Source organism: Eucyclogobius newberryi, unplaced genomic scaffold (assembly GCF_026437365.1).
Source record: "Eucyclogobius newberryi isolate DKJ021-1_F unplaced genomic scaffold, fEucNew1.0.hap1 SCAF_13, whole genome shotgun sequence".
Taxonomy (NCBI): Eukaryota; Metazoa; Chordata; class Actinopteri; order Gobiiformes; family Gobiidae; genus Eucyclogobius; species Eucyclogobius newberryi.
Window position 1 is genome coordinate 20,145,635 of NW_027315757.1, and position 21,372 is coordinate 20,167,006.

Below are 21,372 nucleotides of genomic sequence, written 5' to 3' on the forward strand. Positions count from 1 at the left end.
GCTGCCGAGACAGTTCTGCTTAACATCCCAGACTCACAGCCCCCTTCACGCTTCAGCCCACTTCGCTTTTATACCTATATTTCTGAGGATAATTCAGTTTCATTTAGTTTGAATTTGATGCTGTCTAAATTGATTACAGAGGATATTTTTCAGTTTCGAGCAGGTCAAGGGCAAAGCTACACCGGTGCATTAAACAGGGCCGTATCAAGCTGTAAATATACTCCAGATTGTGTAATTGTTGGTCAAGACTAAAGGACTTCTTGTGAATTAAAGCATCTTGTTTGACTTACGACCTCTACAGCGTTTAGTAACACCAGTGGCGTGTGGCGACTTTTATGGATGGCCAAGCAGACCTGGGGTGTTTATTCATGTTTAGTGGGTCATAAAACTATCATGCGAGAGTGGGCCTCAAACGCAGGTCTACCACGTGAAGGAACGCCTCCCATTATGACTTCATTAACCAATTCATTACACAAATTAACCTTGTATATTGTTGTCGAATCATTACAAACGTGAACAGAGTCTTAGCTACAAACACAGACCTGTCTCTAAAAGGTGTTTTTTAAGTCTGCTTGTTGAATTAGGCGCTGCTGTTGCTTCACTTCTCCTCTGCACATGCTCAGTTTGGCACCACATTGCGAACATCCGTGATTCCCACAGGTTTATTCAGCAGGTTTGAGCTCAGATCCATTGGTCTGAGGCTATGTGGTCCTCAGAGCATGTGCAGAGCTCTAAAAGAAGCTGCTGTCCGCTCCGGTTCTTCATGTTAGAGAGCGGAGCGTGAACGAGCCTCTGAACACGGCCACAGACTGAGCAGCGGCGGGAGAAGAAGAACCAAGCTTCCCGCAGTACTGCCTGTAAAAGACGCAGTGAGTTCAGCCAAGCTTCAGCAGCAGAAGTGAGAGGAAAATGGGCTTATTTGGATATATTTCAGAACGATTTATGACAGCACTCCACTGAGTAACACCCTGTTTTACACCACATATTATACGTACCTTATATAAAGAGCAACATAACTACTTCATACATCGTGTACACTGGCCATATTTCGTGACAAACATGCAACACAAACAAAGTGAAATCCAATTGTTGGCGTAATCCCTAATTCTTACAGTTGTTATACAAAAAAAGTACACCGTGTCAAGGGATTAATAGATGAAAAATGAATGTTATAAGTGCTCAATTTAACATAAGACTAATCATGACCTGGAAAAAACGCTTAATTAGACCAGATCAAAAGAAATCACATGGCATATATACACCGGTATGTGAAATAAACATGACAAGACAGGAAACTTGAAAGTCGATACACAAATTAAACTCTCGGGTTCATGCACAACATCAAAACGTGAGGTAATTAACTGCGATACCTGGAGCAGCAGTTTGAGGCAGCGTCTTCAGTGTTTTTGTCGGCTGCGGTTTCAAAGGGCTTCATTAAAACGCCTCGTGCAGGTGCTCCACTTATTTTGGGAGATCATTATTCGTGCGCGCCGTCGCCCCCTGTTGTTTGGGACTGGAAGACTTTATGACAAACTGGGATAACGACAATTTAATAAGGGTGAAGCAAAACCATCTTGCAGTTGGATTCAATCATCACGTGTAGCCTCAAAGAGCTAACCGCTAACCCATGCAGTCTAACGTGGTTTTTGGGTTCAATTTCTCACACGATTTTGGTTTTATGCTCGTTGAAGTCCAAGTCCGAGCGGCTGATGAAGGTTCAGAGGTCGTCTTTGGTTTGACTTTGTCCTGAATGTGGATGCGTGCGTTTATGACATACATGTTAGTTATAATATATGTTAGCGTGTGTTATTTTCTATAGTCTGATGGAGTGAACGGGTGGGCACACTTAAACGCTTCGCTTCATCCATTTCCTTTTCAAACCAGGAATTGTGTGTGATATGTTCAACAGGTATGTATTGTTGTTTGTATGACATGCAGGTCTGAAATTGAAAAAAAATACAATATCATAGTCAGATCAACGTCAAGTCGAGTCGCTGTCCTCAGAAACGTCCGAGTCGAGCCATAAGTCGTTATGTTTGAGTCTCGAGTACTCAGCATTTCCACTTACTCCAGAACTAAGATACCGGAACTACTTTTGACACAGGACAAAAAAAATCACTTGTTTTTCTTCTCTTGACTATATTGGGTGCAGTTATATGTATGCACACTCAAAATCAGATTACAATCAGATTTGTGGCGTTAAAAGATTCAAAAGACAACAACAACATCTCATTTCTTTCTGTTCTTTATCCCTCTGATTACTCGCCTCAGATTTTGCATTTGCCCAAGTTCTCGATTTCTCTACTTCAAATACGCTAGCATCGACAAAGCTCGCTGAAAACTATTGGCGTTTGTAGTGAGATTCTATTCTAGTCACAGTTTCCCACAGAAATACGAGGTTTTGTAGTTTTTCCTGGCCGAGAAGGTGGGTCTAAGGACACGGGATGCTGGGACATTTGTCTAAGGACATGGGATATTGGGACATTTGTGTAAGGACACGGGATGCTGGGACATTTGTCTAAGGACACGGGATGCTGGGACATTTGTCTAAGGACACGGGATGCTGGGACATTTGTCTAAGGACACGGGATCCTGGGACATTTGTGTAAGGACACGGGATATTGGGACATTGCCAAGTCCCTGTGAAAATTGTTTAATCTGTTTTTCCCTGTCGCCCTCCGAGAGAACTGCTGTTGTGATTTTGGGCGCAACAAAAATAAATTTAATTTAACTGAATTGAATTGAAAGCAACTTTCCTACTTTGCTAATCAGAAAACAAACTTCAAGCTCTTTCTTTTTGCATTGACTCTTTGAAAATAAAAGAGACTGGACCAGGGATGTCACAATATCCAATTTTAGTGTTACGATTACAGTATTGTGAGAAAAAAAACATCACAATTTAATGATTAATCACGATTATCTGTGAGACTCTGACCAAACAACAGTGAAATCTTCCATTTTCCTTCATTCTCACGGTCCAACTAACACATACTGTATTTTCCGGAGTATACTTATACTTATACTTATATAAGCAATTTAAAATAATAACAGATTAGAGAACATGGTGAATAGGTGTACGTATGCTAACGCTAACACCTTCAGCTACATGAGGCACAGACAGAACTGTGGTAAGTGTCTGGTATGTTAATGTAACATATTAACAGTTATTCAGATAACTATAGCATAAAGAACATGCTAACAAGTTTACCAAAGCATCAGTTTTACCCCAAATCACTAAATCCATTGAATTCTTCTTCCTCTGTGTCAGTTCTAAACAACTCCACAAACTCCAGAGGAAGAGGAAGTGCAGATTCTTCTTCTGCGTCGCTTAGAGCCTAGAGCGCCCTCTTGTGGTTGTCAGTGTGAAAATAACTAATAATATCACATATAAGTCGCACCTCAGCCAAACTATGAAAAAAGGTGCAATTTATTGTCCGGAAAATACGGTAATACTATTCAAGCTTTAAAAATTTAACTATCTGAAAAACAAAATAAAGTTAAATGTGAAAAAATCAGCCAGACGTAACATTTCCGTCTGTATAAAAACAGTTTTGTTTAGCTGCGCATATGACTGAAAGGATTTTTTCTTTGCACTCTTCTCTTTTGTTTGTGATTTTATTAGTTTAGAAAATCAGTTGGATTGATCATTTTTAATTTAGTTAATTTTATTGTATTTCTGTTTCTGTAATTGCTTGTGTTGCATTTTTCCTGCTGTGTGAAGCACTTTGAATTGCCTTGTGTATGAAATGTGCTCTACAAATAAACTTGCCTTGCCTTGCCTTGTCTATTTTTTTTGCTCTATGTTGAACAAAAAACACTTAAATTTGCTTCTAAAATTGTCACGATTATCAATGAACCTAAAAACCTGGACATCCCTGAACTGGAATATCTCCTTTAAACCCCGTCTGAGACCTGTGTGCCGCGTGCAGGCCTTTCACACTTTTACATCACCCTTCTCCGGTCGCGCACTTAGCACACGCACACACGGAGCCCCCGCCACAGCCCGCGCAGAAGCCGTTTACTCTGAGAAAAGCGTAGAGGATAATGGCAGCGTGATTACTACTATGCGGCAGTGCACTCCGGCGCTCGCGGCCCATCACGCGGCCATCAAGCGGGCCATCACGCGGCCCATCACGCGGTCATTACGCCGTGGCAGTCGCCCTCCAAACACGCCGAGAGATACAAGACCTTAGACAAAAGTACAGGGTGAGGGGAGATTGTGGAGGACGATTGAATCTTCATACCTCCTCATGTTGAGACGTTGGCAGCTCTGTGATTTGGTGACCGTATTACCTCGTTTTAGAAATGGACCGCGAGTGTTTACGCGGAGTAAAACATCAGTATTGGCAAAATCAGAAACGTTAGATAATGGGAGATATTTGCAGGTTTGTTCGGCGACCACGCCAAAAGGATCAGGGTTTTGAGGTAGCAATCTTTCACACCGTTGGTTAGCAGCGTTAGTTAGCGTTAGTTAGCGTTAGTTAGCGTTAGTTAGCGGTGGTTAGCGGTTTCAGACGAATGATTCCTTCCTGATTTAAAGGATTTTGTTAGGTAATCGCAATCGAAATCGTTATTTGAATGGACACAATTAGTAAATCACAAGCACATTCTGAGATTTCATATTTTCCCTCCACAAACAACAAAATATTCTGACGTACTCTGCGTAAAAATAAGTCTCAATATTTTTATGCAAAAGAATAAGTACAATAAATCCTTGAAGAATCCCATTTCTAAAACAAATATTGCAAATCTATTCGTAATATCTCGATGCTTATCAGAATAATCACAATTAGATATTTTTCTCCAAATTGCGCAGCCCTTTTGATACTTTTGATGTTATATATTATGACAATGACCACAAAGGACCTTCACCGTGTCATCCTTATGCCTGAAACCCACGAAGAGTTGTAAAAATAAAGATTCTAAAACCAGTTTTGACACTGAACAAAAAACACAACTTGTTTTTCTTCTAATATTCCCATAATGGAGGCAGTTACATGTGCAGACTCAAAATCAGAAATGTAAACAACAAAAACATCTGATTTCGTTCTGATTTCGATTCCTCGTATTACGCGCCTCATATTCTGAATGTGCGTGACATTTACATCATGTTAAACGTTCAGAAATCTGATACTAATCTGATTTTGGAGGACATAAGAACAACTGGCACAATAGGTAATCATTCACCCTTTGACCTGGAAGTATTTCTGTCACTGGTTTGTCAATAATCCATAATATCTGAAATAATGGAGCTCCCAGGCACATATTGGATCTGTGTAATAATTAGGCGATATTAACAAAAATGTCTTAATTGTTTTGTTTTGCATCATCTCGATAACGACATTCAGACAATATTTTGACAATGCATCGAAAATGTGACAGTAAATTCAAGGTTTAAGTGGCGCATAAAACGTTAAAACAAGTAACCACAAAAGAGCAGAAACTTCACTTTATGCCTGATTTTCAATAGTTTTAAATCTCAACGTACAATAGAAATACCGTATTTCCCGGACTATAAGGCGCACTGGAGTATAAGTCGCACCAGAAAAAACATATATAAGTTGCACTGGAGTATGAAATGTGGTTGCAAGTGTGAAAAAATAACAAATAATATCACATATAAGTCGCTCCGGAGTATAAGTATAAGTATAAGTTGCACCCCGGCCAAAACTATGAAAAAGTGCGACTTATAGTCCGGAAAATACGGTAATCGCGTCGACTGCTAAAATAATGGTTATTGCAGCCCTAGTTTAATTACAGACGGTATATTTGACCTTCTAATGTTGCGCACAGAACAACAAATTGTACATATTTCAATACATCCTCTAAATAAGAGCTGTAATAATAAGTTTATTTCTCTGCTGTGAGATCAATAACGTTCTTTCTTCAGGGCTGTTTGAGCTGGACGATTGGCCCACATTTACCTCATATTTGTGCTAACGTAAAAAAATGATTGAACGCCGTCATTTCAATAACCACGAGGCTTTAGATCACACAGACAGTCTGTCCCGTCTGCGCTCGCGCCTCTTAACGGTGTCACATCGCCGAGTTCAGACTTGACGAGGTGCCATATTAATTAATGAAGCTGACGACCCATTTCGAACACGCTCCGAAGCGGCGTCGACCCGCTCTCGCTCGCCGCGCGCTGGATCTGGGGATTTTCTAAATATCAATTAGAAATCAATTAAGCCGTCCTCATTCCGCCCGACTACAATTACCTGAGATCAAAGCTGAAGCCGTTGCCGAAGCCTTTGGGGTTTAAACAAAAGGCAGGACACATCAGAGCGCAACAGTTCATCTTATTCTGCCCCGCCCACTTTCCTTAGGACGGCTATGGCGTCGCACTTCCTGTTTTGGCACTTATGTTCACTTAAACGGCGAACGAGGGATATAACGCAGATCTAATAGTATAAAACGTTCAACGGGCGGCTTGGAAACGGGGTTGTAGGGCTGGAATCACAGGGTCACCGCGCGATTCGATTCTAACCCACGATACGATAATATCACAATTTTGCGATACATGCGATTATCGATATATTGCCCATGATATATCGCTATTTTGTAAAGAGCCCGATACATTTGAACAACATTTGTATTTGTTAAACCGCGACTTGCACAAACTCAAAGTGAAACACGCCCGTTTTAATCAACAAAACAGTCAAAATGTCAAATGTTTTACGTAAACAAGTTTCCTTTCTACACATGTGTCGTGAAATAATTTGACCAAAAATGACTCGTGGCGATATAGTGATTTTGGCACACCCCCTAGTGGCAACCGACCCACGGCAGCATCCGGAATAAGGTGACTAAAGAGGAGTAAAGCTGTTGAGGTGTGGACGGGTCGATAGTAGATTGAGCAGCCGTTGAGCCTCGACAATTGGCATTTCAAAGTTGAAGCCGGTATCACTAAAAAATTGATTTCTGGACTTATTAACTAAATATAGAATGCATTTAAAAGTGTTATTCCTTTATTTGTGGGTTTTGTTTTGGGCCGCCATTCCACGTAATCCTTCTTCCGGTTGTATTAGTGAACATAGAGTGCCGACCTCCAGAGAAGATAAGTTCTACAAAGATTAAAAGCCGTTTTCGGGCCCAGAGAATCCATGCATTGTTGACTTGTTGGTCTCATGAACATTGAACATTTTACTCAAATCAATCTACTTTATTGCATGTTTTAGCGTTGAGACTTTTCCCTCGTTCTCCATTCAAACCAACGGCGTTCCCGCTGGACCGGAAGTGTCATTACAACAGAAGCGACGATCACGTGGGAAAAAGAGGGAAAAGTGGGCGAGGCGGAATAAAGTCAACACAAACGGACCGATTTCTCAATAAATACAGTAGGAGATTGTTTCAGACGCCGAGGAGCTCGATAGTAATGCGATTTTTGATTGAATATTAAAGAGTTCAACATGTCGGCGTCGTAGAAGTCTGAGCTTTCCTGGTTCCTTTAGTTCAAAAGTTTACATTTTACACTTGGTCTTCGATCCTTAGAACTTTTGAAATGTTGACTATGTCCCCCATTTAGATCGACAGCAGAATTACAGCTATAAAATTTAAAATACAATTAAAAAAAGACACAAATCATTCCTTTTAAAGTAATTTTTGCCTCATCGTCATGTAATATTAGCTTGTAGTTTAAACGAGAAGTATATTAGACAAGAACAAAATGAAATGTGTCTTAATAACTGTCAAAAACCCCGTATAATTATTAAAAATACATCCATAAAACAGCGTGAATGGTTTTGTTCTAACTGAAAGCCTGAAATGAACTGTTGTACTTTGGTTCCTCGCATTCACATCAGTTTATATGTTTTTGCTTTAATAACTCTTCACTCATCCAACTCTTCGCATCAAATTAAAGTGTTTGTGTCATCCACCAAATGGATTCGAAAAGACTCTAGACATGATTCATGCTCATCCTCGACACGGAGCAAACAAACTCCTCAAACAGCATCATTAATTGCTATAATGGATGCTGTCATTTGTAATTTCATATTTTAATTAAAAGCCGGCGAGGGACAAATACCTTGAATTTTGAATTAATAAACCGCAGCACGCCTTTGGGTAACGACTTGTACTGCTAAACGCACACGTGAGGAGCAGCACGGGGCGAAAGAACGGACTCGGCGTGATCTTTTTTAGCATTTTTTTGTTTTTGCACTTGATTTTCACAGCTCAGGCCAGTCACACTTCACTCACAAACTGTCTGTGTCACAAAGAGTCTGGTCAAGCTGCAGCTCAAAGCGAGAGCCGCACTGTCCCCGAGAACAAGATACCACGACTTTGTTTCATGGACGTCAACCACAGCCACCTCATTGTCATATTTATAGTTTCATATAAGTAGTGGGCGTGGCCGACATTGACAAACACGGATATCCCGATGACAATAGTCCGATGATATTACGTCTGTCCAATTAAATGTGTTAAAACGTGTCTTTAAAAAGGGTTGATTGAGGTTTGATTATCAGACAAATGTGAAATTTATGTGAAATTTTTATTTGAAATTTAGCAACATTTTCTTTATAATCAGCTCTTTTTGTAGCGTTTTTCCTAATATAAATGTTGTAATATTGACATCTTCAAATCTACCGTAGTTTCCTTTTTTCATAGTTTTGCCGGACTACGACTTATACTCCAGAGCGACTTATATGTGATTTTATTTGTTATTTTCACACTGACAACCACAAGAGGGCGCTCTAGGCTCTAAGCGACGCAGAAGAAGAATCTGCACTTCCTCTTCCTCTGGAGTTTGTGGAGTTGTTTAGAAGTGACACAGAGGAAGAAGAATTCAATGGATTTAGTGATTTGGGGTAAAACTGATGCTTTGGTAAACTTGTTAGCATGTTCTTTATGCTATAGTTATCTGAATAACTGTTAATATGTTACGTTAACATACCAGACACTTACCACAGTTCTGTCTGTGCCTCATGTAGCTGAAGGTGTTAGCGTTAGCATACGTACACCTATTCACCATGTTCTCTAATCTGTTATTATTTTAAACTGCATTTCAAGGTCAAATGTCTGTTCTTGGTCTTGGATTTGATCAAATACATTTCCCCAAAATTCATACTTATACTCCACTTATACTCGACTACGACTTATACTATGTTTTTTCTTCTCTATAATCCATTTTGGCTGGTGTGTCTTATACTTATAAAATACGGTATATTTGCTCCAATAATTACTGAAAAAGAACGTAACATTTTTGATATATTTACTATTCATTTAAGTAATTACATATTTTCATTGACAAAGACGATACTGTGGAAATAGTGAGGCAATAAGTCAGAAGCCCAAATAGTTCCAGTCACACAAAACCAAACAAATGTACACAACAACTACTTCTTTTCTCTTTTCAACATGCTCGTTTCTCCTATTCTGGTTCTCTTATAACATCTCCTTTACAACTCATTATTCTAGCAAAAAATCATCAGAAGCTGGTAAAGCTGGTCACAATATTGATGAGTTTTAATGCATTGATGGGTAATAAGAAAGTAAGAAAATTCAATGATAAAAAAAGTACTTTACAGGTTTATTCCGGACTGCAGATTGAATAAAAAAGACTTAATTCAGCTTCTTAAACTGCCACAATTATCATGTATTAGCTCTTACAATTGTGTGACCTGAATGCATAATCCTGACTCTTCTAATTGGGACAGATTTAAAAGTGTTCGAGCCCGAGGACATGAGTTTAAAATGTAAAACTAGAGATAGAAGTTCACGCCTTCAGGTCAGCCTAAAACATACACTATATTTAAATGTCCGAACTGGAGCGGCAAAGCGTCTCTGACTGGACTTTTGTGTGAAGGAGCGGAGAAGCGAGTCAAGGTGATGTATTTTCAGACGACGGTGACGTTTTTGGCACCAACTTTTCCTTTCCTACAGTGAAATTGGGCGACAGAGCGTCTCCAAAGTCAAATGGAGACGGACAGTATTTACAGAAGATAGCGTGATAAAAGATTATATTGAAACCGCTGACACAATGATGCTAAAGCTGCATAATCCCACTAATCCTCTTTCTAAATGTACATTATCATAAGAAAAATACATTAGCTGCAACAAATACATAGCAAACGAAACACTAAAGTAGATTATAATGAATGATATACGTTACAGCTTTAATCTCATTTTCAAGAAATAACAAAGAAAGTGTGCACACAATTAGAGCTGCAATGATTAATCGACTGGTAGTTGTATTTGGACTGAAACACTCACTAAAAGACCTTTAATGACATATGATGATAAGCGGCATTATTCAATCAGAATGTCAAAAAAGAACAAACGATTCGACGCTTTTTGTGAATATTCTCACTCTTAAAGTCGCCTTATTTCCACCTTTATTTGGTTGATAATGTATTTAGAAAGTCTCAATGTACAATAGAAATAATTGTTTGACGAGTTGACTAAACAATAAGGTTACAGCACTCCCCCAAAAATATATTACTCCATCCACTATTTATTAAAGACGATGTACTGCAGTAATGATCATGATAAGGCCAACAAATCCACAGATAATCCTTATATTTAATATTATGTTACAACAAACGTGTATGGTAAACACTGTGTGGCTCCTGAAACAGAGCGTACAGGGCGTGGCTCCTGAAACAGAGCGTTCAGGGCGTGGCTCCTGAAACAGAGCGTTCAGGGCGTGGCTCCTGAAACAGAGAGATCAGGGCGTGGCTCCTGAAACAGCGCTTTCAGGGTGTGGCTCCTGAAACAGAGCGTTCAGGGCGTGGCTCCTGAAACAGAGCGTTCAGGGCGTGGCTCCTGAAACAGAGCGATCAGGGTGTGGCTCCTGAAACAGAGCGTCCAGGGTGTGGCTCCTGAAACAGAGCGTTCAGGGCGTGGCTCCTGAAACAGAGCGTCCAGGGTGTGGCTCCTGAAACAGCGCGTTCGGGTGCGTGGCTCCTGAAACAGAGCGATCAGGGCGTGGCTCCTGAAACAGAGTGGTCAGGGCATGGCTCCTGATACAGAGCGTTCAGGGCGTGGCTCCTGAAACAGAGTGTTCAGGGCGTGGCTCCTGAAACAGAGTGTTCAGGGCGTGGCTCCTGAAACAGCGCGTCCAGGGTGTGGCTCCTGAAACAGCGCTTTCGGGGTGTGGCTCCTGAAACAGAGCGATCAGGGCGTGGCTCCTGAAACAGAGCAATCAGGGCGTGGCTCCTGAAACAGAGCGTTCAGGGCGTGGCTCCTGAAACAGAGCGATCAGGGCGTGGCTCCTGAAACAGAGTGTTCGGGGCATGGCTCCTGAAACAGAGCGATCAGGGCGTGGCTCCGGTCCTGCATGACACTGGAGCTGAGTCTGTCTGGTGTATGTAGACTCCACACTTCGTTGAGGACGTCCAATCAGCTCGCCAGCCCATTTCACAATCTGAGAAATCCCATTTTTGTTCTTCACTGACACATTTCCAAAACAAGACGAGACGCAGAACGATAAGAAGGACTTAATAAAACAAGAGAGTCTCAAGTCTAAGCGTCTTGTCCACAGTTTCCTCACAGTCTGCATCAAAGTTAAGACCAGAGTCAATGATTGAGCCCAGGTTCTTCTACCGACTCACCAGCTCCACAGTCTGACCGTTCACTGTGACCGCTCCATAACTGCGTGTGCTTTTTCTAAAATCAACCACCATTATCTTTAGTCTCGTTCACATCCAAAGCAGCGAAGACTCCTCACACCGTTTTTTGTTACGTCTCCCACCTCCAACTACAACGACGATCAACGCTTGACAAACTAAGTCATTATTAGATTTGCCAGCATAAGAAAGCTTTATTCAAACATACTTAAGTGGAGCAAATGTAACATTATTTAACGCATAAGTGAAGAGCGGAGAAAAGCTGAGAGCTGAACCTTTTCTTTCCTGCTGAAAGCGTCAAACGAGCTCGAATCGATGGTAAAAAAGGCCACGGCCGTTCAGCGTTTTAATTATAACAAGCTCAGTCGATGCTTTAACAGACACTTAAAAATGTTTACCGCCGTGAGTCAAGTCCTTGAGTCTCATGGAGCGGCGGGAAAGGAAATCTGAATCTAATTATTATTTCTTGTTATAGACATTTCCAGTATTTTTCTCTATTCAAAAGACATCACATTTTGTAATGGCTTGTCAATCACTATGGTTTTTATTTTCCATCACTCATCCATTTTTGTTCCAAGCTATTTTTGGTTTATAGCTCCTAAACAAGTCATTATATATCATTTGTACAGCTTCATCATATTTGCTTTACTACATGGCAACGTGTTCAATCTCATGCTGTATATTACTTTTATATCTTTTGTATATATTTCTCGACACTGAAAACCAGAAGGCAGAAACAGTCATTTGTTTTCCCTTCGAGAGGAAAAGACTTCGTGCCTCCACAACGACGTTCCCCTCATCATCACTCGCCCTCTAATGAGTCATGGCGTGTCCGTGGTAGATGTTCACATGAGTCGACAAATGGGCCCGTCGTCTCGGCCCAAACTTCACTTTTATGTCTTGTTCCATTTTGTCTCGGAGACGGAACAGAAAATAACATGTCTCCGACTCTTTGGCTGCAGAGGAGTGTCCAGGAGCCTCCAGGAGTGTCCAGGAGCGTCCAGGAACCTCCAGGAACCTCCAGGAGATCAGTGTGACTGTGGTCAAGTATCGTCGGGAAAGGAAGCAAAAGAAAAGGTTGAGGCAACATTTAAGAAGACATAGCTTGAATTTAGTAACACACTAGCATTTGTTTTATATTTTGTTAATTGTAGACATCCTGCCCCTCTCGCCCTCTCTGCCCTTCTTTTTGTCTCGTCCTTCTAGTCCTTCTTTTTCTTTTTCTTTCTTCTCGTCCTTCTTGTCCTTTTTCTCCTTGTCCTTCTTTTTCTCCTCGTCCTTCTTCTCGTCGTTCTTTTCTTCTCGTTCTTCTCGCCCTTCTTTTTCTTTTCCTTCTTGTCCTTTTAGTTCTTCTTGCCCTTCTTTTTTGTCTTGTCCTTTTTGCCCTTCTTTTTTGTCTTGTCCTTCTTGCCCTTCTTTTTTGTCTTGTCCTTTTTGCCCTTCTTTTTTGTCTTGTCCTTTTAGTCTCTCTTGCCCTTCTTTTTCGTCTTTCGTCCTTCGTGTCCATTTCTTTTCTGAGTTCGCTTAAGCGTGGAATACTTCAATGTATTCCATGTCCATTACAAGCCGTGTCTTTTGTTGTAGTGCTGGTAAATGTTTAACAAGTCTTTCTTTCTTGTATTTCTTATGCGTTTGAGACGTTGTATCCCGACCGCACGACTGAGCTCGTGCTTCCTCTCGCTCCGATTCCCTGGCGCTGATTCCAGTGACTGTGATATGAATCTGTGAGGATTATATAGTGCATCTGCTGTCATCACCACTCAGAGCCTGTTCTCTGTTCGTTTATTATCTAATTAAAAACATGACGGGATATGTGGCTGACTGATTACATCCTTCCAATGATTCAGCCCTCTGGCAGCGCCGTGATTTGGTAACGGTAGTGATTAGCCGCTAGTTTTCGGAATAAAACATATATTTACAGAAACGCTACAGTAAATGGTAAGACCTGGTTTCGGACAGTTATCTTATTGCGTCATTCAAACATTTAGTCGTTCGTTTGTTCGTTAAATAAAGACAGAACAAAGCACAAACGAAACAATAACAGTGAATCGTAGCTTATAATTAACATAAAAACTGTCAAACTCTAGGACTCCAGGAGATCCTTGTGGAAGCTAACGGGGCTACAAATAAATGTGTGAATAACTCTTTTTGAAAGCTTTGGTGCTTTAGACATAAAAAGCAGGACTGATCGAGCTTCAGACTGATGACTCAACTGACCAGGGACTATAGAAATACAATCAATGCAGTCAAAGGTTTGTATGCCCACGTTCCAGCTTATTGTGGCATTTTCAATCATCAAATACATCAAAAACAGAAATATAAAGATTTTTAGACAAGAAGTCATTGTTTGTAAGAAAGTTTGAATTCAAAAATGACATTTGAAACATCACCAAATGTGTGGGACGTAAAAAGGATCTCTAAAAAATCACATTAACATCTTTATTTTTTGGAGAAAATCATGTCATTTACGCCAAACCTCCGATCGTCGTACCGGTGTGAGGCTTTAAACTGTATTTTTCGTCCTTTCTCGCTCCGTCCCTTCACGACCCGGCGCTCTCCGAGTCCAAACAGACTTCACAAACCTCCCGTGACCTCTCGTAACACGGCCAGATCCAGACCCTTTCAGAGCGGTCCAGCGCCGCTCCGCCTGCACCTGCTCCTCGCACTTCTGCAGCGCTCACACGGCCAAAGGTTAAAGCCAAATCTGTTGGACGTTGAGCCGTGGTTTTCTGCTCTGATTGTTCTGGAAGGAGCCCAAAACGAGACCAAACGAGACCGTAACGAGCGTGTTCCGTCTAGTGGACCGTGCCAATGCAAATGAGCACAAGATGTAAAAGAAAGTGCTTTTTTTGGGGGCAATATTTTAGTTTCCTCAAATGTGTGCTCCTAGTTAGTTATTGTCTGTTGTGTCCAATTATTTTTTATAATTAGGTACAGGAGTATAACAATAAAGAAACAGATACCGTATTGTCCGGACTATAAGTTGCTCCGGAGTATAAGTCGCACCAGCCAAAAAAATGCATAATTGAGAAGAAAAAAACATATATTAGTTGCACTGGAGTATAAGTCGCATTTGGGAGACAGACATTGAACTGTGGTAAGTGTCTGGTATGTGAACGTAACATATTAACAGTTATTCAGATAACTATAGCATAAAGAACATGCTAACAAGTTTACCAAAGCATCAGTAGTCCATCCATCCATCCATCTTCTACCGCTTTATCCGGGGCCGGGTCGCGGGGGCAGCAGTCTGAGCAGGGACTCCCAGACCTCCTTCTCCCCAGACACTTCCTCTAACTCCTCCGGGGGGATCCCGAGGCGTTCCCAGGCCAGCCAAGAGACATAGTCTCTCCAGCGTGTCCTGGGTCTTCCCAGGGGCCTCTTCCCGGTGGGACATGCCTGAAACACCTCCCGAGGGAGGCGCCCAGGAGGCATCCGGAACAGATGCCCGAGCCACCTCAGCTGGCTCCTCTCGACGTGGAGGAGCAGCGGCTCTGCTCCGAGCTCCCCCTGTGTGGCCGAGGTCCTCACCTTATCTCTAAGGGAGCGCCCAGCCACACGGCGGAGGAAACTCATTTCGACCGCTTGTATCCGCGATCTTGTTCTTTCGGTCACTACCCAAAGCTCATGACCATAGGTGAGGGTAGGAACGTAGACCGTATTAAGAAAAAAAAAAGACAAAAGAAAAGACTCTTATACTCTTAATAATGCAGGGAGTGTCTGACTATAAACTGAAATAAAACAAGCATTGCCGGTCTGCCAAGATGAAGAATTTTGCGCAAATTGGATATTTTTGGTGGGAAATCTGCAATTTTTGTTGTCAGCGAAGACTAAAAAATCTAAATAAAGCCGTGACACAACCTCATTAATGGCTGGTCTGTACTTCACACAACAGAGTCTGAGTAATATCGAAACTAACTCGCGTAGAAAGCACGTAGGGACGTGAATTTACGTCAACATTCACGATCCCGAGCGCACGATATATCTGACGACGGTGTATTTCCCACGACGTCGAGGGTTTTCCTTTATTTCAGTGTACGTGAATCAGGTTTAGTTGTTTTCAGTTTCTTGAAGATGGGTCAAGGCTCAACGTGTCACTGAAACCAACACGAATCGAAGCGAGTAGCGCAGAAAAGAAAAGAGCGACGACGCAGAAATGAGCAGTGATGGATTTAGTTTGTTTCCCTGCTGCTTTTGGACTCGTCGTTTATCTTCAAGAACATTTACGAACGCCGAGTCCAGAGTAACTAAACAGGTTTGCTGCGATTGCTGTGGAGGCGAAAATGCGTCTCAAGCGTTCCATTAGCGAAGCATGTTCCATTGACTGGCATTAGCGGACACTCGAGAGCTTTTACCCGCCACGAGTCCAGTCCTCGAAATCTATAAAGCGACAGCACATTTTGGAACAATCTGGATGACGTTGGACCACTTGTGCTCTAGTTGGACCTGCGTAAATGCTCAATTCAACAGAAAATAGTACGTTTATACAGTCAAACCTGCCACACCACACCACACAAGGTAGGAACTGTGGCTTTAAAGGTGCACTTTTGTTGTTGTTGTTGTTGTTATTTACCACCAACCAAAAGGTGTATTTACCGCCACCTACTGTAGTTGTACGTTTCTGTACTTTTACGTCTTCAAAGTATGCGTTCCATGCTATACCGTAAAAAAAGAAAAGAAGGGGAGAGAGAGAAAGAGGAAGAGAAAGAGAGAGGGAATAGAGAGAGAGGAGAGAGGGAGAGAGAATAGAGAGAGGGAGGTAGAGAAGGAGAGAGGGAATAGAGAGAGAGGAGAGGGAGAGAAGGAGAGAGGGAATAGAAAGAAAGAGGGAGAGAAGGAGAGAGGGAATAGAGAGGGAGGAGAGAGGGAGAGAAGGGGAGAGGGAATAGAGAGGGAGAGAAAGAGGTAGAGAAGGAGAGAGGGAATAGAGAGAGAGAGAGGGAGGTAGAGAAGGAGAGAGGGAATAGAGAGAGAAAGAGGGAGAGAAGGAGAGAGGGAATAGAGAGAGAGGAGAGAGGGAGAGAAGGGGAGAGGGAATAGAGAGGGAGAGAAAGAGGTAGAGAAGGAGAGAGGGAATAGAGAGAGAGAGAGGGAGGTAGAGAAGGAGAGAGGGAATAGAGAGAGAGAGAAAGAGGGAGAGAAGGAATAGAGAGATTGAAGGAGGGAGAGGAGAGAGGGAATAGAGAGAGGGAGAAAGACGGAGAGAAGGAATAGAGAGATTGAAGGAGGGAGAGAAGGAGAGAGGGAATAGAGAGAGAAGGAGGGAGAGAAGGAGAGAGGGAATAGTTAGAGAAAGAGGGAGAGAAGGAGAGAGGGAATAGAGAGAGAGAGAAAGACGGAGAGAAAGAATAGAGAGATTGAAGGAGGGAGAGAAGGAGAGAGGGAATAGAGAGAGAAGGAGGGAGAGAAGGAGAGAGGGAATAGTTAGAGAAAGAGGGAGAGAAGGAGAGAGGGAATAGAGAGAGAGAGAAAGCGGTAGAGAAGGAGAGAGGGAATAGAGAGAGAGAGAAAGACGGAGAGAAGGAATAGAGAGATTGAAGGAGGGAGAGAAGGAGAGAGGGAATAGAGAGAGAAGGAGGGAGAGAAGGAGAGAGGGAATAGTTAGAGAAAGAGGGAGAGAAGGAGAGAGGGAATAGAGAGAGAGAGAAAGCGGTAGAGAAGGAGAGAGGGAATAGAGAGAGAGAGAAATAGGGATACTGTTTTACCTAGAGAACAGTCTCTATCCTTCCCCTTGGATGAGCAGAAGGACGTGGGCTACTCACCTGGATGAGTCATCGTGGTGAGTGTTTCAGAGAGCACTCTTTCCCTGAAGGAAACTGTAGTCATCGAAAAATGCTCAAGCAATAACTTCATATACAAGACATGGCATGGATTTCTCTTTTTGATTCCTTTCTGCATCGCCCACTATCTGGAAGAGGATAGAATCTAACTTACAAGATCCAGTGAGCGCTCGTGAATGGGACAGAACCGTGTGGTCAGGTTAGTTTGGTTCAGTGATGGACGATGATCACTTATTTATATCATTTAGGACAAAATGGAACCTCTCGCACCTCAGATTAACATAGTGTTGCGCATAAATCTGTGATGTTTTTCAGTCCAATGTGTTTATTTTTTCTTGTTTCCTTGTAAGCAGATCATTTCAAATAAATACGTAAATACACATATACACATCTATACACATAAAAGCATGTCGCTAATCCACCTGTCACCCCCATCTTAAGTAACGCATGTTCCTTCACAATAAAGGTGGGTAATATACCGACATTTTGATAAAATTCATGTTAATGTTGTTTTGAAGATATGCAAAAATGTCAAGATCAAGATATTGTTTATTGTATGACAAAAATGCTGAAAGAAAGAGCTGATTCAAAATGAAAATGTTCAAAGTTATGTTGCAGTCTTTCACATTTCTGCACTTTTGTGATTCGTATTACAGACATTCCACATTTGTCTGACAGTTAAACCTCAACTAATATGTTTTTTAATACATTTTTGTTGGAATTGTAACTATAATTATCCGGATACTTCATCATATTCATCTTTGTCACTATTGCCCGCCTTTATTTTAACCACACCGAGCACAAAATGTACAAATCCTGACACAAACTCAAATGAGGCGTTTGAAACTTCCGACACTGCGATGAATCATTGAACTAAAATGCAGTTAAGATAAATATATTTTGAATTGTGCTGTACATTTTTTTTTTTTATCAGAGAAGAGCACATTTTTCAGGTTTATAATTTCACTTCCTGGTTGTATTTGATGACATAACACTAGGAAATTACCCAGGAAACACTGGGGAATAACTCATCTAATGTCGCTTTTTTTTTTAATTGACAAATGAAAATATATGAAAGCGACTTTATTTTGTTGAATTCATGTTTAGAGAGTGAAAAAAGTTGTTTCTTTGTGTAAATTATGCATAAACTTTGACTGGAACGAGTGTTTCTAGTGTGATGTCACTTCCTGTCATTTCCCACAGATTTTTCAAAGTTTTCTCCATAAATACCTAGTCGAGTGGTGTAAAACTTTAATTAATACAACAACAAATAAAGTCAAAACTAGATTCATTCACTCACTTAAAAAACAATTTAGTTTCAACATGTTCAACAATGTAATTTAGAGTAGCAACAAAGAAACACATCAAGGGCTTGACGATATAGCAAAAAATATGTATAAATACATTCATAAATAATCCAACTTTATTTGTAGAGCACCTTAAATACAACAAAGTCGACCAAAGTGCTAAAAAGTGCTGAACAAACACCAAATATTCAGTAAATCATTAATTTCCCCCTCCCTATCGCTCGATCTCGATTCATTTCATTTATTCCTTTTCAAAAACAAAATAAAAATGTCTTTCAGGATTGATTTCGTTATCATAAAGAAGTCAGACTTGTAAAATCTGTGCCATTTCACACTAACCCAGTTTATTCCCCTGAAGTCCAAACGTTACACCGATCCACAAGCTTCACTGACAGAAGATTGACGTCTCGGTTAAAACATAAATAAATCACTGACAAGTAACACTGAATATGATTAATGTCCCAGCCTTATAAGCACATTTAACTAAAGCGGTTTGATGGGCACTCAGTCCAAGGAAAAGGAGCTAAACATTCATAATTGACAGGCTCACAGGCTCCCCATTGATTTCAAAGGTAACAGTCGTTTAAAAAGGAACTGAACGCCCCCTGCAGGCGTCGAGAGGCAATACACATTATAATCAGGCATGAGTAAAGGTCACAGTCTATGTCCACACGAATGCACCCCAAAAATCACAGTGTTATCTGACTTTCGGAGGGATCAGGCGGTCGAAATGTCACGCACACTGTAAAGTCCAGCAGCGGGTCAGTTTAAATGTAAGAGAGGTTTTGGAAATGGTCTCTCTGTGGTTTGTGACTGTTTTGTGACTATTTTGTGACTGTTTTGTGAGTGTCTAAACGGGTGTTGTTGGCGTTATGACCGATCTGTGCTGAAAATGGGGACTTTACTGCTTGAATAAATGGTTGAATAAAACAAACTTTGCATCAGGGCAAGTTTTGACAAGGGATATGATGCAAAAATTAACAAATATTATACTGATTGAAATTGTTATTTTTAAATCCATTGTACTGACCGGTGTGACATGTTTTGTTTGTTTGTTGTAAGGTGTTTTTTCAAGTTGTTTTGAATGTATTTCAAAGACACACAAAAAACTGGGGGAAAAATAATAATACATCAATAATAAAATAGAATTTAAAAATAATGATCATCAGATTCCTTTTCAGCACACACATACACCAACAATCACATTTATTACTGGATTATCCGATTAGTTCTCCATTTTTTACTAAAGTGCTGTAGTATCAGTAAGAAAACAACATTTATATCATATTAAAAGTGTCATTTTGCACCGGACAAGCAGCAGAAGGGTCAATTGTGTCACGAGAGGCTGTGACGCTCCCCCCGGATCACAACTGCAAATGGAAAGTCTTATTACACGAGCCCGAATCATGGCATCAGAATATAGCTGTAAATACTGGCTACTGCAGTTTTTATATCTATTTTGTATTCATTTATTTTAAATGATGGGTTATTCTTGTACATTCAAAGTGCAGTGGACAGTTTGGAAGTTGTGATTTGAGCTCAGCAGGGCATTTGGGGTCTTACCTTGGAGGGCACCGGCTGGATGGGCACGGTCCCGGGCGAGCGCTGCAGCTGCGAGTCGCTCTCCATCTCGCTGTTCTCGGTCATCATCGGCGGCGACGCGTTCAATCACGTACAAGATGAAGGAAAGAAAGAAAAACAAAAAAAAGAGCCAAAAACAGCCAAAAACTATTAAAATCCGCGAGAGACTCTGATATTCAAGTTAAACATCGCACGTGACTGACAGAAGCGCAACATCACATGGACGAGTGCGCGCGGCGGACGTGGACGCGACGTGGATGCGACTGCGCCATGTGCGTGTCCGGGACGGGAACCGCGCGAACTACACGTCCAGTAACTGCTCGCGAAGGTCGTTTTGCTCCACCGCGCGAGACGAGGGGATTAAGGAGCGTTTAACGGCGTGTCTGGCGCGTGGATGTGCGTCTTTTACGCGCGGCGCAGAGCCCGAAAGCGGCACAGTCCGCAACAAAAACGCACAGTCCTGATAAAAAACGCACCGTCCGCAACAAAAAACGATTTGAGAAGGTCAAATCTCCAAAAACCCCAAACAAGGAGCTAGTGTTAGTGAGGGATGCGCTCAGCAGAGTCAGAGTGTGCCCTCTCCGGCTGCACGCGCGGATTTAAGCGCATCCCAAGGCACGCCTCTCCGTGCGTCTGGCGCGCGTGATAGGGCCGGTGTTTACAACTCTGCCGGGATCCGTTAGGACTAAATCAGGACGCGTGGGTCCGGGAGGGGGGAGAGGGTCCGGGAGGGGGGAGAGGGTGGAGAGGGTCCGGGAGAGGGGAGAGGGTCCGGGAGGGGGGAGAGGGTGGAGAGGGTCCGGGAGAGGGGAGAGGGTCCGGGAGGAGGGAGAGGGTGGAGAGGGTCCGGGAGAGGGGAGAGGGTCCGGGAGGGTGGAGAGGGTCCGGGAGGGTGGAGAGGGGGGAGAGGGTGGAGAGGGCACGGGAGGGGGGGAGAGGGTCCGGGAGGGGGGAGAGGGCACGGGCTGAAACTAAAGATGCATTTGGTTAAACATGTTCATCTGCTGTGGTCTTGGTTTTGTGTTTGGTTTTGTCTGTAGTTTTAAAGGTGCACTATGTAACTTTTAAAGGGTTCACCACCTGCTTCTCTCTCATAGCCTTAACTAGCATTGAAGTTATACATCTTGGACATGT

The 21,372-nt window shown here is 41.9% G+C and overlaps 1 protein-coding gene across 1 annotated transcript in view; it reads right to left on the bottom strand.

The window, feature by feature from the left end:
* Window positions 1–20,356, bottom strand: part of LOC140358191 (SH3 and cysteine-rich domain-containing protein 2-like) — a 79,827-nt gene extending 59,471 nt beyond the window's left edge. Inside the window, exon 1 of the mRNA XM_072442878.1 lies at window positions 20,221–20,356. Within this exon, the coding sequence (XP_072298979.1) occupies window positions 20,221–20,307 (87 nt within the window). The 5' untranslated portion in view covers window positions 20,308–20,356. The remainder of the gene's footprint in view (window positions 1–20,220) is intronic.
* Between the last annotated feature and the right edge of the window lie 1,016 nt (window positions 20,357–21,372).